The sequence below is a fragment of the Neopsephotus bourkii genome, unplaced genomic scaffold, assembly GCF_033783945.1.
Source record: "Neopsephotus bourkii isolate Nb327-2 ecotype Australia unplaced genomic scaffold, CSIRO-AGI_Nbou_v1 NB_659, whole genome shotgun sequence".
NCBI lineage: Eukaryota > Metazoa > Chordata > Aves > Psittaciformes > Psittacidae > Neopsephotus > Neopsephotus bourkii.
The window spans coordinates 5,698,270-5,714,484 of NW_026901158.1; the positions used below are offsets into that span (position 1 = coordinate 5,698,270).

At 48.6% G+C, this 16,215-nt stretch overlaps 1 protein-coding gene across 3 annotated transcripts; it reads left to right on the top strand.

The window, feature by feature from the left end:
- Positions 1-19: 19 nt before the first annotated feature.
- Positions 20-13,460, top strand: CRAT (carnitine O-acetyltransferase). Of its 3 annotated transcripts, XM_061352797.1 has the most exons (17): positions 42-158; positions 767-791; positions 1,109-1,120; positions 2,363-2,463; positions 3,748-4,011; positions 4,391-4,509; positions 6,611-6,664; positions 7,622-7,787; positions 8,311-8,485; positions 8,934-9,112; positions 9,909-10,009; positions 10,459-10,578; positions 11,108-11,230; positions 11,576-11,711; positions 11,896-11,958; positions 12,474-12,611; positions 12,913-13,460. In XM_061352797.1, the coding sequence occupies exons 1-17, from the start codon at positions 42-44 to the stop codon at positions 13,126-13,128; spliced, it is 2,109 nt and encodes a 702-aa protein (XP_061208781.1). In that variant the 3' UTR covers positions 13,129-13,460. The 3 variants fall into 3 exon arrangements, with proteins under 3 accessions (XP_061208779.1, XP_061208781.1, XP_061208780.1); XM_061352795.1 differs by lacking the exons at positions 767-791; positions 1,109-1,120; positions 2,363-2,463 and having other exon boundaries at positions 20-188; XM_061352796.1 differs by lacking the exons at positions 42-158; positions 767-791; positions 1,109-1,120 and having other exon boundaries at positions 2,329-2,463.
- Positions 13,461-16,215: the final 2,755 nt, after the last annotated feature.

Consider the following 16,215-nt stretch of genomic DNA (forward strand, 5'->3'; position numbering starts at 1 on the left):
GCGCTCCCCCCCTTCACTGTGGGATCGTGCCCTTCACAAAGATGGCGGCGCAGGCTTCGCCCCGCTCCAAGATAGCGGCGGGTCGGCCCCGCCCCTTGGCGGCCGAGCGGGGCGGGGGCGCCCGGTGTTGCCGGTGTCCTTGCTGCGGGCGGCAGGCAGCTATGCTGGCTCGGGTGGCGAAGGCTGCGGTGAGTGCGGGGACACCGCGGGATGGGGAACTCTGGGTGCTCCGGGATTGGGGGGGGAGATGGCGGCCGGGCTGCGCCACCCGCACCGGGAAGGAAGGGGCTGGCTGCGGTTGGGGGCTTCCCTGTGCGGGCAGCGGGCGGACAGCAGAGCCGGGGCTGCGTCCCCCCCGCACGGTGGCCCAGGCCGGTTCCGCGGGGTGGTGAGCTGGGGTCGGTCTGTGCTCCCAAGGAACAAGGGATGGGACAAGAGGAAAGGGCCTCAAGCTGCACCAGGGCAGGTTTAGATGGAGCTGAGGAACAGTTCCTGCCCCAGAGGGTGCTCAGGCATTGGAACAGGCTGCCCAGGGCAGGGCTGCAGGCACCGGCCCTGCAAGTGTGCACACACCGTGGAGACGAGGCCTCAGTGCTATGGGTTAGTGGTGGCCTTAGCAGTGCTGGGCAATGGTTGGACTGGGTGAGCTTAAAGGGCTTTTCCAACCTGGTTGATTCCATGAGGGAGGAGGTGGCTCCGCAGCTCTCCAGAGTTCACCCCAGCACAACCACGTTGGTGCTGTCAGGGTCCGGTCCTGCACCCTCAGCCTGGAGGAGAACCATGGCAGGGCTGTATGGATGGAGGCTGAGGCCTTCTGCTCCGAGGATCTCAGTTGTGAGGAGCGTGCAAAGGGAGCCATGAGAGTACTGCTTATCCGGGGGCAGGAGGGACACTTGAGGCTCTTCAGGAGCTTGGTCACCAGAGATGGAGGGCATGGGGCTGGGTGATGGCAGGGAAGGTGAGTGCTGGTCGGCCCAAGGAGCCACCATGTGTAGCTGCAAGCTTTGCCTTTAAAACACAACTTTCCCTGCAAGAGGAAGGCTACACATACAGCAGAGCTGTCAGCCCCACTCCTAAAGGAACTGTTTATTGCACTGATGGATCCCAGGGAGGAGAAGGCAAAGCAGGATGACAGCAGCTACGTGAATGGATGTGCTCCTGGGAACACTTCCCAAGGGGCTGGTTGGCTCTGGGCTAGAGGGTTGTTTAGCTTCTAACTTAGACATAAAGAGACAAGCCTCTGCCATCGGACACCAGGTATTGTAGCCATGCTGGGAATCAGGCACTGCCCCCAGCCACAGGCTGTAGGTGCACTTCCCACCAGCTGGAAAAGGTCATGGCTGTGTTGGAACGTGGCTGGGGAGCAATGCCAGCCCACAGGCTGCCCTGCCCCTGCCTGCGCACCCCGCTGTCTGCTGGTGTTGGTTTCCCTGCTGCTTGTGGGGAGAGGGAGTATTTGCTGCCAGCTGCTATCCCTGTGCCTCTTCCCACCAAACACTTGAGTTTCACATCAAACCAACCAAACAGAGAATGTAAAAGAGAAAAGGTACAAATGTGCCCCACGTTTTAACCATTATTTGGTTTAGGTTTTCCCTTTGGTAACACGAAAAATCCCAAAATTGTTTGGAACCATCATACTTGACCTTAGGTATCATCATCTTGATCTTAAGACTAAGCTTGTCTACCCCACAAAGGAGGGGGTGATATTCCTCATGACTGCACATTTCTCATGCTGCCCTGCTGGGGAGATTCCTATTTTATTCTAAGGGATGACAATGCAGAACTGCCCAAAGCCTCCTCTTGCAATAATGGCCATGCATGAGGCACGAGGGTGGTTAGGACACTGCCTTTTGCCCCAGGGTGAATGTGTTCCCATGTCCAACTAATCCTACACACCTACAGAGCTGGTGGCTCATACCTGGTTCCTTATGGAGAGCTGCCCTCCTCTGACACCCTCCAGCCACCTTTGCCTGAGCAATGGCCCTAAGTTGCTCATCCCATCCAGCAGCAGCCCACAGTAGCACATGCTTCCAAGACACAGACTGGGGTCTCTCCTGCCTGATACTCAGGGTTCTCTCACACCAGCCATGAAAAGGCTGAGGGAACACCATCCCCAGCGCCTTCACTTCTGCCATGGCTGCAGACCCAGAGCAAGAGGCTCTAGTGAGGAAGCACCAATGGGGCAGTGCAGGGCTGATGGTTGGTGGCCACGGGAGGGTTCCTCAGAGAGGCGCCTTGGTGGCAGCTGATGCACGCTGATGGTCTGATTACCCCTGACCTGTGCTGGGCCTGGCCTCGAGCCCTCTGATCAGAGCAGCCACGTGGCAGTTCACTAATGAGGTGACGCCCTGCACGGGCACCACATTGTCAGGTGGAAGAGGAAACCGAGACAGGCAGAGAGAGAGCTTTACGGTCTTTTCTGGCCTACCAGCCATGGATAGGAAGCAGCAGCAAGCAGAGGAGGTACGGTATGCCCACACTGCCAGCATTAACACCCTTTATTTCTTCCCAGCCCAGCTCTGCTTTCATGCTTCAGCAATTCCCCCTTCTCTTGTTCTTAACATACCTTCTGCAGACCTCAAATCTCATAGTTCTGGGGTCTCAGTACCACGCAGAGGCTTTGTCACCTTGTAGATTTAGCTCCTTTCTTCTTCTCTGTGCTGGGAGGAGGTGGGGGGACAGCTATCTTCTCATTGCCTTGGAAATCAAAGGGAATGTTCTTACTGGCTTTGCATCCTCCATTGCGTTGCAGTGCACTGACAGTGCAAAGTCCAGAGTCCTGTTGGAGACTGTCCGGTTCAGTGCATCAAATAGAGGGGGAGGAGCAGAGGGAACTGAAAACCTTTAAAGTACAATTTAAACATCTTCATGCTGAAGATGAGCTTCACACATTGGTATTCTTTTGAGGGAAAACCAGCAAGCTCATTTCCTGGTTAGCAGCCGGGTTTGCTCCATTCCACTTCTCCACCAGGTAAATGGTATGGTGGTTTCTAAGGCTTCGGACTTCAGGAGACAGTTTCCCCCCTGTTCCCTCTCCAAAAGCTCCTGGAATCTGGCCAGTTCCACACTGGTACAACTGGATAGCCATTCTCTGGATATAGCTGGGTCCTCCAGTAACTGGGAGGTTCATGAGCATAAAGGAACATTGCCCCAAGGCCTACACATTACAGCCAGTCCTTCCCTGACCATCACTGGGATGTATGATCCCTGGCCAGTCAGGGAGGAGGCATTTTAATCCTCCCCCAAAGTTACTTGCATTCTGCCTCCTCAGAGCCCAGTGGGTAGTTTGATTTGGCACATGGGTTCTGCTTAACTTTCTATCTAGCCTTAGGCTGCTGTAAGGAGGAATGGAACCATTTCTGACAGTAATATGAGTATTTCTTCTGTAATTTACTCTTTCCAATCACCATGGCATGGAAGGGTTTGACTTGTCGAATGTATGGAGGCTCACAGCTGGAAAGGTGCCCGGGAGTGGGAGATATATCATTATTTTGGCAGCATTTCCTCTGATGACCTGAGAATCAGTATCTTGGGAGATCAAGTTTCCCTTTTGCAGCTTTTCTGGATGGCCTACAACCATCTGTAGCACACAGTCAGTAGACCTGTGCTTGCTTTTGCACTTTATGTGCTCTGCTTCATGTGCAGAGACATCCTTGTGCTTCAGAGAGGCTGGGCTGGATACCCCCAGCTCCAGCTTATTTGCTGGAGGGGGAAGTTTTGTCTTGACATTTGCTCTGTGCTCTGCAGGCCAGGCCTTGCGGCCTGCTGAAGCCAACAGCTGTAGGCAAGATCCCAGGCAGATTCCATGTCCATCAGGAAGCGCTGCCCCATCTCCCAGTGCCGCCGCTGCAGCAGACACTGGACCGGTACCTGCTGGCTCTGCAGCCCATCATCAGCGAGGAGGAGCTGAACCACACGCAGGAGCTGGTGGCTGAGTTCTGCAAACCAGGAGGTGTCGGGGAGAGGCTGCAGAAAGGCCTGGAGAGAAGAGCCAAGAAAACAGAGAACTGGGTAGGTCAGGCCCCAGGCTCTGGTTGGGGAGGGTGTTACCCACACCTGCACCTCGGTTTTTGTGGCATCACCTTCTGCTGCTGAGCTGTGCAAGCTCCTCACCAGCACTTGGGTGAGCAGAGAGATTTATGGCACAACAGGCAGTCACTGACCCTGTCTGTGGCTTCTGTTAGCACCACACAGCAGCCCCAAGATGTTGAAGAAAAGCCTTTGCTCCAGCTCTGCACCAAGAACCACCACCTCCTTATTCAAACCCCTCTCTACCCTTCCATGTGCAAAGCATAGAACCCAAACAGCTTGTTTGCAAAGTGGGGGCAGGATGCCGAGACCATTCAGCCAGGCTTGGGTCAGACCTCCATGTCTCCTTTCTCCATCCCAGCTCTCAGACTGGTGGCTGAAGACAGCTTACCTGGAGTACCGCCTGCCCGTTGTGGTCCACTCCAGCCCAGGCGTGGTTTTACCCAAGCAAGATTTTGTGGATCGACAAGGTCAGCTCAGGTAAAGTCCTTTTCTGCTTCCCCCTAGGTTTCAGATGGGATGAGCTGTCTCTGCTGGACAGGGAGGAGGGTATTTAGGCTGACTGGAAAAGAGAGTAATCATCATGTGGTCCCCAAGCTTGATAGCTGGCTGTGCTGTGCAAGAGGGCTGTACAGATAAGGAAGCTCCTGGTTGCACCAGACTAAGTATTTTGTCAAGGGGGGGAAATCAGAGCCCAGTGGTTCAGGTACTAAACAGGGACTAAAAACCTATCTATCAGTCTTTGCTCTAGCACAGAAATTGGTTGCGAGATGGACAAATCACAGCCTGGAGGCATTGTCAGGATTATCTCACACACTGAAGACTAAGAGGCACTAAGGTTGTGTGTGCAGTTAAAGGCATGAAAAAGTATCCCAGGCACGTAAGGGAGACCAACCAGGAATGCCTCTGGAGTTTGTTAGTTGATGGGATGAGGGAGCCTCTGCAGGGACTGTCATTCAGCCTGTTCCTGCAGAGCACTGCCCCATTGTGCTGTTTCACTTGTGATTTGTGGTTTGGGAAACGTAACACTGAGCAGCCCCTCCACTTGGAGCTTTCCCTTGCAGTCAAACCCTGCTATATCCTCTCTTCCCTGTATCCTCCCTTTGATTTTTAACCACCATGACAAGTGTTAAACCCATCTGCAAAACTTTAGCACTGACCTTTATGCAGCTTTACCTTTGCCACAGTTACCAGTCATCACTGCTCTGCAGATCAAAAGAGGAGCAGTGAGGCTGAGAACAAATCCTCCCTTCTACTTCCTTGGCTACACCTGAGAGGTGCCTTACAGGAACAGTGCAGGAGCAAACATCTTTGAAAGCTCTCGCTCATATTACTCTTAACTTACCCAAGCAGAAGATTAGATCTGGAGCAGTAACAGTGCCCCAACCAGTGGAACTGAGCAGCTGCATAAGATTCTGGGCTCCTATGTAAAACACGACCTACATGCATGTTTGTATGGTTTGCAGCTGCAGGGAGAAGTTTGAGAGCTTGCGACTGAAGCTGCAGAAACCAGAAGACAAGTGTAGAAAGCAGAGTTATCCATTCCTCAACCTGGCCACACTGCTGGCTAAAATCAAGTCAGTTCGCTTCTGCCCCATCTGCCCTTCAATCCCTGCCTCTCTCCCAGCTGCTTGCTGTCTGGGAGGGATCACAAGCTCTCTCACTGGTGTTTCCCAGCTGTTTTAGTGCCTCAGGATTGGCAATAGAGCTGGGAAATTGGGAAACTCTCTTGCAGGATGACTTAACAGCCCTCACATTCTTGGAGTTGCATCCTTTGATCTTTACAAGGGATGAGTAGGCTGAGCAAACCTACACAACACTGCCTGCAAATGCCAAATGCTTGCACCACTTTAAAGCCTTGAAGTTCAGCTGATTGCAACCTCTTGTCACAGTGACCTCCTGCCTCCTATGTGTGGGTGAGAGCTCTTGGGTCAGAATAGGCCAACCTGTCAGTTTGATGTGGCCTGTCCCAGCCTCCCTCCCTGCTGTGTTTATGTGGATCCTGGTGAGCACAACCCCTCAGTGGCAGCATGCCTGCGTTTGTTTCAGACCCCACAATGCCATAGGAGTGCTCTTAAGAGGGGCATTAGCAGCAGAACATTTATCAAGCAGGAACTAAGTCAGCAGTGGTGAGTTTTGGATGCAGGGAGATACAGCTGTGTCTTGGTTTGAAACATAGAGGTGGCCCCTGGCCAGGGAAGGGCAGAAATCCCCTTTTCTTGGTGCTATTTTAATGCTAAGACTCAGAATTAGGATAAAATCACAACACATCAGTAAAAAATGCTGCTGTGAAAGGGTCATGCATCTGGACTGAACCCTGAGTTCTTGCAAGTTGTCCAGAGTTCCTTGGTTATACAGCAAGATAAAGTAAAGAAAGCTGTACATGGTAGGACTGTCAGCAGTCTCGAACCACAGCCCCAGAGTGGCTGCATCGACTCACCAGAGATGGGCACAGCAGGGGCTTGGCACAAAGGCCGAGCTGTGAAAGGAGCAGGGAGCAGCTCTGCAGCCCTCCCAGCTCCTCCTTTAGCCCCGGATGTCCTGTTTGAATCTTAACTTGTCATGTTTGATATTTTTCCAGGTTTGCTGCCAAGCTGATTGAGGGCATCTTGGATTTCAAGTCCATGATTGACAAGTGAGTCAGTGACCCTCCTGGCTGCTCGTGTTCCTGTCAGAGCTGAACCTAGTCCGTAAATCTCCCTTCCAAATAGGAAGGCAAGAGAAGACAGCCTGTGTTTGAAATGAGATACTGCAACCAACATCACAGCTGGAAAAAAGCAAACTTAACTTTGCTTTCTTCACCTTCTCTGTTTACCTTAATACTTCCATTGGCACGTGTACATGCTTAGGGGAAGTGAGCCTGGCTGACAGTTCTGAACAGCTACATGCTTCTGTCTGCCCACAGAACAAGTTACAGCTCAGGCAGCGGTACCTGCTCCTCTCGGTTTGGGTTTGCTCATCTTTTGTGTCCCATCTCCCAGTCAGATGAGATGAGCTTTAAAGAAACTTACTCCTCCTGACCCTTTTTCTTTCTGATCACCAACTCTGCTAAACATGCCTTATTTATGTTCCAAAACTACATTTACCAACATCACACCTTTATATCCAAATTCAGATGAGGCTCAGGGCTAGCACTGGAAAGGACAGTTGGAATATGACTGCTGAAGTGTTCCATTGAGTCCCAGTCTAGTTCATGAGTCACACTAAGACACTCACCTCGCAGAATTACAGCCGAAAACCTCTTTGTGCCATTCACAGGAAACAAAAACATCTCCCAGTATCTCCTGCCCTGGATTCTTTTCTGGTGTATGCTAAGCTATGTAGCAGGTCCAGAGATCTTTTACTCTGGTGTTACAGAGAGGAGATGAAAGGATAGCAAACAGACATCATTTTAGCCCCTAGTAAGGGAGCTGGGAGGAACAGGAAATGACACCCCCTTTTTATACCATCAGTACCAACACGTTTAGGTCTTGCTGGAGCAGGTGACAGCAGCTGCACGGCTGAGCCTGTTCTCTCTTGTGTGGGCAATGCAAACCTTCTGACTGATCTCTTTTCCCTCCCTCCCGTCCTCCTTACCTTGCTGTGTCTCCAGTGAGACCCTTCCAGTGGACTACATGGGTGGGAAGCCCCTCTGCATGAACCAGTACTACCATATCCTCTCATCCTGCCGCATACCTGGGCCCAAGCGGGACAGCATCGTCAACTACGCCAAAGGCAAGAGCCAGTCCAGACACATCACAGTGGTTCACAACTTCCAGGTATGGCAAGCTCTTGAGGGGTGTTAAGAGGCAGATGTCCCTTTCTGCTAGGGGTGGTCCAGAGGAAAGGGAACAGCAAGGTTTGCCTCACCAGGGATTTATCCTGTTTGGTCAACAGCTGGGATTGCCATGTGTGAACAACAGACTATGAGGCAGAAAACCACTCTCTTCCTAGCTCCTGTCCCTGCAATTCCTGTCTCTCAAAGTTTAGAGACCATGTCTGGAACTGGAAACGGGAAGTGCAAATTGAATAACAGACCCTACCACGACAGCTGAGTCTCAGAAACAGAAACTGCTCACGTTTCAACCCTTATTACCATGGCTTCTGAGCTGCTTAAAACCTGGACTGTATTTATAGCCTGTAAGGGAGGCTGGACTTGGGTCTCTCAGTTCTGAGCATCCTTTCAAAGGTCTGGTTACAAGCAGAGTTCTTAGGTCAGGTCTTACCTTCTCAAACAGGCTGGGCAATGAAGATCATCTCTCACGTTCTGTCTCTGTCCTTGTCTGCTCTTCTTCCCTTCAGTTCTTTGAGCTGGATGTTTACAACAGTGATGGAAGTCCCCTTACCACTGACCAGATCTTCGTTCAGCTGGAGAAGATATGGAACACCTCCCTCCAAACAAACAAAGAACCTGTTGGGATCCTCACCACCAACCACCGAAACAGCTGGGCAAAAGCCTACAACAACCTTCTGAAAGGTCTGTGGAGCCCCTAACATGCAAGCCCCTAACGTGAACTACCAACCTCGCTGTGCTCTGCTCCATTCTCTCCTTTGGAAGCTTGTTCTGGACAGATAAGGAGCTTTTCACCCCAAAGCAGCAATGTGATTTCATTGCAAAGTATGGGTATTTTTGGTTTGGAAGGTACACAGGTGAAGTCTGGGACCTGAAATCCCAGAGTTTGTCACCTTGCAAATGGGTGGGATGTGAGAAATGTAAGAACAGGAGGGTGAATGCAGCACACTCACATTTATAACAACCCAGCTGGCTAGAGTATTAGTAACTATACACCCCTAGGCAACCAGTATTGCATTGAGGTACAATGGGAATCCACCAGTGGGGCCTTCAAACCTCCTCTTTCAAATTTCAACCTCCCTCCAATGTTTTCCCACTCCCTTTCCTCATGTGCTGTTCATTTCTCCCCCAGATAAGACCAACAAGGAATCCGTGCGTGCGATTGAGAAGAGCATTTGCACTATCTGCCTGGATGCACCTATGCCACGGGTGTCTGATGACACCTACAAGAGCTCCGTGGCCGCTCAGATGCTGCATGGAGGAGGCAGTCGCTTCAACAGTGGGAACCGATGGTTCGACAAAACCATCCAAGTAAGTGCTGATGCTCTAAAGATGCTGATGATGTGGTTGGGAGGAGCTGCTGCTTCCTGAGGCTACAAAGGTCCAAGAAATCCTAGAAACCTTTTGCAGGAGAGTTCTCCTACCAAGAGTGTATCTCATAGGGGAGACGAGGTGTGGTGGCTGACAGCAGGAGATCCTACGGTTTTCCCTTGCAGTCACCACAAGCACTCATTCTGCCTCAGGAACTTTTGTTTCTTTTGCTGCCTCTGCCCACGCTTACTCAGTGCAGCAGTTCTTTGTGTTCCTTGTAAATCAATGTTCTGCCTGCGGTGAACAATGCCTCGTCTGCTTGGAGGCAGCCCCAGCGTAGGGAGGGCTGTGCCTTGGATCTCCTCGAGGCTTGTCACTTCTCCTCTTTCTGCCAGAAGCTGCCCAATGGCATTTTGTTTTATTTCCAACACAAGCTGCCATCCCACAGCATCCCTCTGATCTCTTCTCCACTCAGTCTTGTCAAGAGTCTTGAACAGCAGCTGCTATTCAAGCTTACCCTTCATTAATTGGTGTATCCTGGCTTGTGGATAGCAGCAATGTTCAAGACTCTTTAAAGATCCTTCTTTACATCTTGATCAAAGATCAAGACTTTTAAAGATCCTTTTCCTATCTGTTCAACTCTGTAATATTCTCAGCTATTTTGTTCCTATTTGGGAGTCTTCATTGATGGGATAAAGCTTAGATGTTCCAGCTAATTGAAAAGTGAGAGTAAGTCAGCTCCTGCTTCACACACTGCATGCCTGTCCTCAACACTGTCCTCTCATGCCTCTCTTAGTTCATCATTGCTGAAGATGGCTCCTGTGGTCTTGTATATGAGCATGCTCCAGCAGAAGGCCCCCCCATAGTTGCTCTTCTGGATCACATTGTGGAATACACGTAAGTCCTGCCTCCTCTACTTTACCCTAGCATTGGAGGTGGCTTAAAACCACCTACTCCCCAAGAACGTACCTCTTCACAGCCCACCCCTAGGAACTTGTTCTGGAGGAAGGGTAACGGTTGCTCATCAGGTAGTGCAGTTCTTGTGTCTGTGATGAGAAACAAGTGGCCAGGCTGCTCTGGTAAGTTTTGCTGCTGCTTCCACACTCAGGAATGGCAGAGTGACCAGGACTTTCACCTGGGAGAGGTGTTTCTTTTGGGCAGAAGGCACAGAAGTTTCATTCACACCCTCCAAAAAACCACTATAATGGCACCATGAGGAATTTTGCAGCCTGTAACTATTATCACAAGGTGCTAGCAGAGATCTCTGCATTTCTACCCAGGTCCAGGTGTGCTTAGTGGAGCCTCATGTTAAGGGTCTGGTTCAGCACACCCATTTCTCTCTGCAGGAAAAAAACCAAGCTGGTAAAATCACCCACGACTCCTTTGCCAATGCCCAAAAAGCTGCGGTTTAACATCACCCCAGAAATCAAGAATGACATAGAGAAGGCAAAGCAGGACCTCAACATGTAAGTACAAAGCAATGGAGAAGTCTGGTGAGCGACTGAAGGAGTCATTCACGTTCCCCTTATGAACATGTCAGTGGTTTAAATGAGGCAGTCACTCAATCCCCACTGCAGCCAGGGATTTTTCCCAGTGACTTTTCCCAGTGACTTCTTGAGTCAGCAGCACTGAACCTATCTGAAAAGGACACTAAAGCCACAAGCTAGGAGTAAAGTCAGAGGTGCTGGAAAGGAGCAATTACTGATCCATCTCATTTACTGAGAAAGAGGAAGGCTTTACTGGGTTTAACTAGGGATACTGGAGCATGAACACACACACAGAAGCCCATCTAACCTGGTGAAGATTTTCAGCAGTGGCCAAAACCACCTCATCTCCATCGTGCTGCTTGAACAAATCTGTGTGTGATGAAGCTCTCTGTCCCTACATAGTCCAGATCCAGATGGCCCATTCAGTCTGAGCCTTGTGAAAGCAAATGCCCATCTTTGTTACAAGAACAAGCAACACACAAAAGAGCACCCTCTCCTTTCCTTGCAGGTTGGTCGAAGACCTGGATATCAAAGTCATCGTCTTTCATCAATTTGGGAAAGACTTCCCCAAGTCAGAGAAGATAAGTCCTGATGGTTTTATCCAGTTGGCCTTGCAGCTAGCATATTACAGGTAAGACCAATAGGTATCTTCACCACCTCTTCACTATCAAACATGTAAGCTTCATAAAGGCAGCACAAACAAGGCTCTCACAGGCTGCTATGGCCTGCTTCCTAAGTCCTGTGTTTTCCCCATGCATAGGGACTGAACAGCAGATCTCTTATGGCAGCTGCCAAACAATAGGTGAGATTTACCCTCTGTGCCTGTTCAGTTGTAGCAAGGAAGCATCAGAAGTCAGCTATCAAAGGGATTCACTCATATAAAGCCTTCCGCTTCTTCCTTAGTTCCTCTGCTTTTCTCCCATGGCCGTTCCTCCCAGGACAAACTCACTCCTGTGATTCCTTCTCCACCTTCCAGGATGTATGGCCATTCCTGTGCCACCTACGAGAGCGCATCCCTGCGGATGTTCCGCCTGGGCCGCACAGACACCATCCGCTCCGCTTCTGTGGCCTCCCTGAAGTTTGTGCAGTCAATGGACAGCCCTGACAAATCGGTGAGGGTTGAAGTGGATTCAGAATGAAGTAATGCAGACCTAATGATTTAAATCTAGTATATCTAATGTCTTAATATATGTATCTTAATGTATTCACACAAGAAATGCCTCCATCAGAGAGGAACAGCCAAAATGAGGTTTTCATTCTGCAGAAAAACTTACAGACAGGTCTGTGTGTTCTCAGGACCAGGAGAAAGCCAACTTGCTGAGGAGAGCTGTCCAGGCCCACAGGGAGTACACTGATATGGTGAGTCTCTGCACCAAGACTCGGGGTTTCATCTAGCAAATGAGGGTTCTGGTGAAAGATCAGACCTCAAGAGCTTTCTCTCCTGACACAGCAGTGTGGCTGTTAGTGCTGATCATAGGTCTAAGTTCAATCTGAGAATGCTCTAGGCCACAGACTGAATCCTAACTAGTGGTTTAAGTGTCTCTTCTGACTGACCTGAAAGAGAGAAACAAATATGAACACAGCTTCTGTTCTCACTGTCACTGTTACTGATAAAGCCAAAGCTGCATGAGGACCTCTTAAACCAGAGGGAGCCCATAGGCAGGAACTTTAAGCTTGGTTCCACTGGTGTGTTTTAATTTCAGAGTCCTTACAAGCAAGACTTACAGTCCTAAAGGCAAGACCAAGTTTCCTCCTAACTTTAAGCACTTAGAGATTCTCAGAAGTGTTCTGCTTCTGCTCTTTAACCTGGAGAAAAGGGTAGTTTTGCTCACTTGCTGCTAAACAGGCTTTCATGTAGCTTTCTTTCCTTCCAGGCAATAAGGGGCAATGCAATAGACCGCCACCTCTTAGGCCTGAAGCTTCAAGCCATCGAGGACCTAGTGAGCATACCTGAACTGTTCATGGACACAGCATATGCTATTGCCATGCACTTCAACCTCTCCACCAGCCAGGTAGGACTCATCCAAAGCAAACACAGAAATGCTCTCTCTCTTCATTGCCTTTCTTCTCCACATTTCTCCTTTATTCCCTTCTGTTAGCAACTTATCTCCATTTAGGGCCAGAAATTTTAAGCCTGCTACCAGTAAAGTTGAAGATCTGATTACAGCTGCCACAGTCCCTCTCAACCCTACAAAAAGAATAGCATAACCTAAGCCAAGATCACCCAAAGCAGCAGTTTCTGCTGCTGTTGACAGAGCTGGTAGCATGTGATGGCTCTGACTGGTTCAGTTTTTAATTGCATTGTCTCCACAGGTCCCAGCAAAGACAGACTGTGTGATGTGTTTTGGCCCCGTGGTTCCAGATGGCTATGGAATCTGTTATAACCCTATGGATGAACATATCAACTTTGCAATTTCTGCATTCAACAGCTGTGCTGACACAAACGCAGCCCGCATGGCACATTACCTTGAGAAAGCACTGCTAGACATGAGGGTCTTGCTCCAGTCTGCTCCTAGATCCAAACTGTAAGAGGCAAACATAATGCAAAGCCCCCACATTAAAGGGGCTATCCCTTATGCACTGGATTTCCCAGTTCCTGATTGAGGGGACAGTTTGCACCGGAACCTATGAAGGCGTCTACCATTTATTTTCAGCAAGAGGTTACAGAATAGTGATCCACAGGTATTAACTCTGTGGGGAGGCAACATTGTCTTGAGTTGAACTGACTGGTCCTCTCCCATCAATGCAAAGTGCACCTTCCTGTCCTCAAAGAGGACTGAAATTAGAGTTTTATGGAACTTGCTGTAAAGGAAAACAGAAAGCACAGTCCTTACCAGTATCCAGACCTACTGCATGAGGAAGGCAGGGAATGTTTAGTATATGATGGGATTGCTGCAGCATAAAGTCTTTTTGCTGGTTCAGTCTTCTGAAGAGTGCAACGTCTTTCAGACTTGACTGAAGGTTTTTCTGCTGCTCTAGCACAACTTCCACCATTGAACTTTGGCAAGGGGAGAAAGAAGCTCTTAGTCAGAGCAGATCCAGTCCCATTAGAGTGCACTGCACTACTTATCCTAAGCACTCCAACCATTATATGTTTTACAAGCTTGGGAATGTCCCCTTCCCCTCAGTTTCAGGATTCTGGGATGTCCTTTCTGTTGCACTGACCCTATTTATAACAGATACCATTTGCTACAAACTCAGGTGGGGTTTTGTCGTTGTTGCTGTTCTGGGCTATCTGTTAAGCTTGCTTTGTGGTCCTGGCCACGGATCTTCAGGCTCAGTGTAAAGCTTTATTGCCACAGAGCTTCTAGAAGACCTCTCTCCCACGTTTTGCTAGCTTTGGCTTTATGTTCCTTAATATATGCAGAGATGAGAAGAGATTGCCTATGCATTTAGCAGGCCACTTGCTTCATTGTACCTTCCTTTGGAATGGAGGAAAAGATTCTGCCCTTCTGTTCAGAAGCCAGAGGCCCCATGCCTCCTTCAGGGCACAAATGTCAACACGATGTGGTTTTATACCCTGCTTTCAGAAACAACCTATTTGTGCATAATGAGTTGTATCTTGGTTGTGGACAAATAAGAACGTTTCTGATCAGGAACTCCAGAACATAACTTCCATTTCTGGCCACCGAGTTCAAATCTATTAGAGCCAAAGGAAAACCAGGTGCAGAATCCCCTTCTTTCACACCCGTCTGCTTTAACAAGGCAGGAAAGTCTTAGAAAGCAGGAAGAAAGCTGAGAACCTGTGGTCACTGTAGATGTTTGTGCACTGTGGCAGCCACTGTTCCTGCAGTAACAGTACACCACTCTTGGAGTGCTTCCTTACTGCACCTCACATTTGTGCCAGCTCTGTTCTGTGACAGAACTCGCGATGGCACTTCCATGTTCAGCTGACAAACTCCAGACTGAGATTCTCTAGAAACATACAGTTACAGCATAGTTTTTGTAAGCGCTGTTTCCAATGAATCTACCAGAATCCAAGCCCCTGACTACTTTTATTTAGCAAAACCATATGGTAACGAGGAATTCTAGTGCTATTTCTGCAACAGGAATTTTACATTTCAATTGCACACCCTTCAGCAAGTGGCTGCTGGGACACCACCCTAAACCATAAGCATTAGCAGTCAGATAGCCTGTTTTGGTAACAGGGAAGTGTTTGATCATACTGCTTTCCTGATCATAGAACAACAAGGGACACGATCAAAGTGCCTTGGGGAACACACGTGAAGAAATTTGCACTAAACATGTTCAAAGTAAGAAAACTCATTCTAATTTCCTTCTTGAAAGACACAAACCAACACAACTGCATTTTTCTTTTCCTAAAAGGGTGTTATTTCAAAGCTTCTATCTTATACTTAAACCTTAAAAAAGGAATATTTAACTGAAACTCACCTGCACAGCCAGTGATTGTATGAACTGCCACTTTCACATCATCTACATGGATTTAGTTGATCTTTTAGAAGAATCCTGAATGGAGTGAGATAGTCTAAAATCAACCCAATGGGAGCACTGCAGACCTGCAAGCAAACCTCTGCTCTGTTGGCTTCACTTGTATGAATCAGACTGAAAACTGCAAGAGGATGCTCAGTATTATCAAAACAGAAGTGTGTAAATACTACATAGAAGACCAGACCTTGCTGGGATAACATCTGGATTTATGGAGCCTTTTACATTGAAAGAATACTCATCTTTGCCAAAGTGATCCTCCCCCCACACTGAATCAACCCCTGTTGCTAAGGGAGGAGTTACTTTTCCCTGTCTGCAGTGTCTTCAACTACTGATGCTACAGTATTTATCACTTTAAATATTTGAGACTGGCCCTTTGCAGCTTCTGTCTCAAAGGGGAAGGCTCTCAAAGGAAAGTGCCTATAAAGATTAAGGAGAAGTATGTGCTGCTGTGACTGTATCTCAGAAGATGGGATTGATCTTTTCTGAATCTAAATCTGGATATCCCACATCCCACTGGCTTCAGCAGAGCACAGCTGCAAGAAGCAGACTGTCACACCAGAAGAGATACAAGATTCATGAACCACTCAATGCATCCTTAATGATACACAGAGCTGAAATTCAGATGAATGAAGCTGATTTTTTAAGTGCTTGAAAGGACATTAAAACCATTGCAAGGTTTTTTCCTTTATAAAGTCTTTTCTTGTACAAGTTCTAAAATGCAATGTTCTGATTCATACCTTCTTGATGTTTTTCAATGTTGACTTATTGAATACTGTTCTCCCTGTTTCTGATTGTTTTATCAAGAGATGCCCATTGTCTCAACAGCACATTAAGTACAAAAGGAAACCATAAGTTGCAGGAAAATAACTGATTTGGAACAAATAAGCTGAAAATAGTCAGATAACTCTTGGGCTATGAGTGCGATTTATGCCACACAGCCTGGTAGTGTTGCATGCTTTGCTGTTAGCTGTGTTAAATACTGTTTTGGTTGTTGTAATCCATGTCATGCAAAGTTTCACATTGTTCTTTGAATAAACTGAAAACACAATAAACAGACAAAATGCTACAAAAAAAAGGCTTAAATCTCCTTAGACACTGCAGAAGTTGCATAACCAGCCTTATGGGAGGATGTTGGTGCAGGGACAGCAAGAATAGTGAACCACAGCA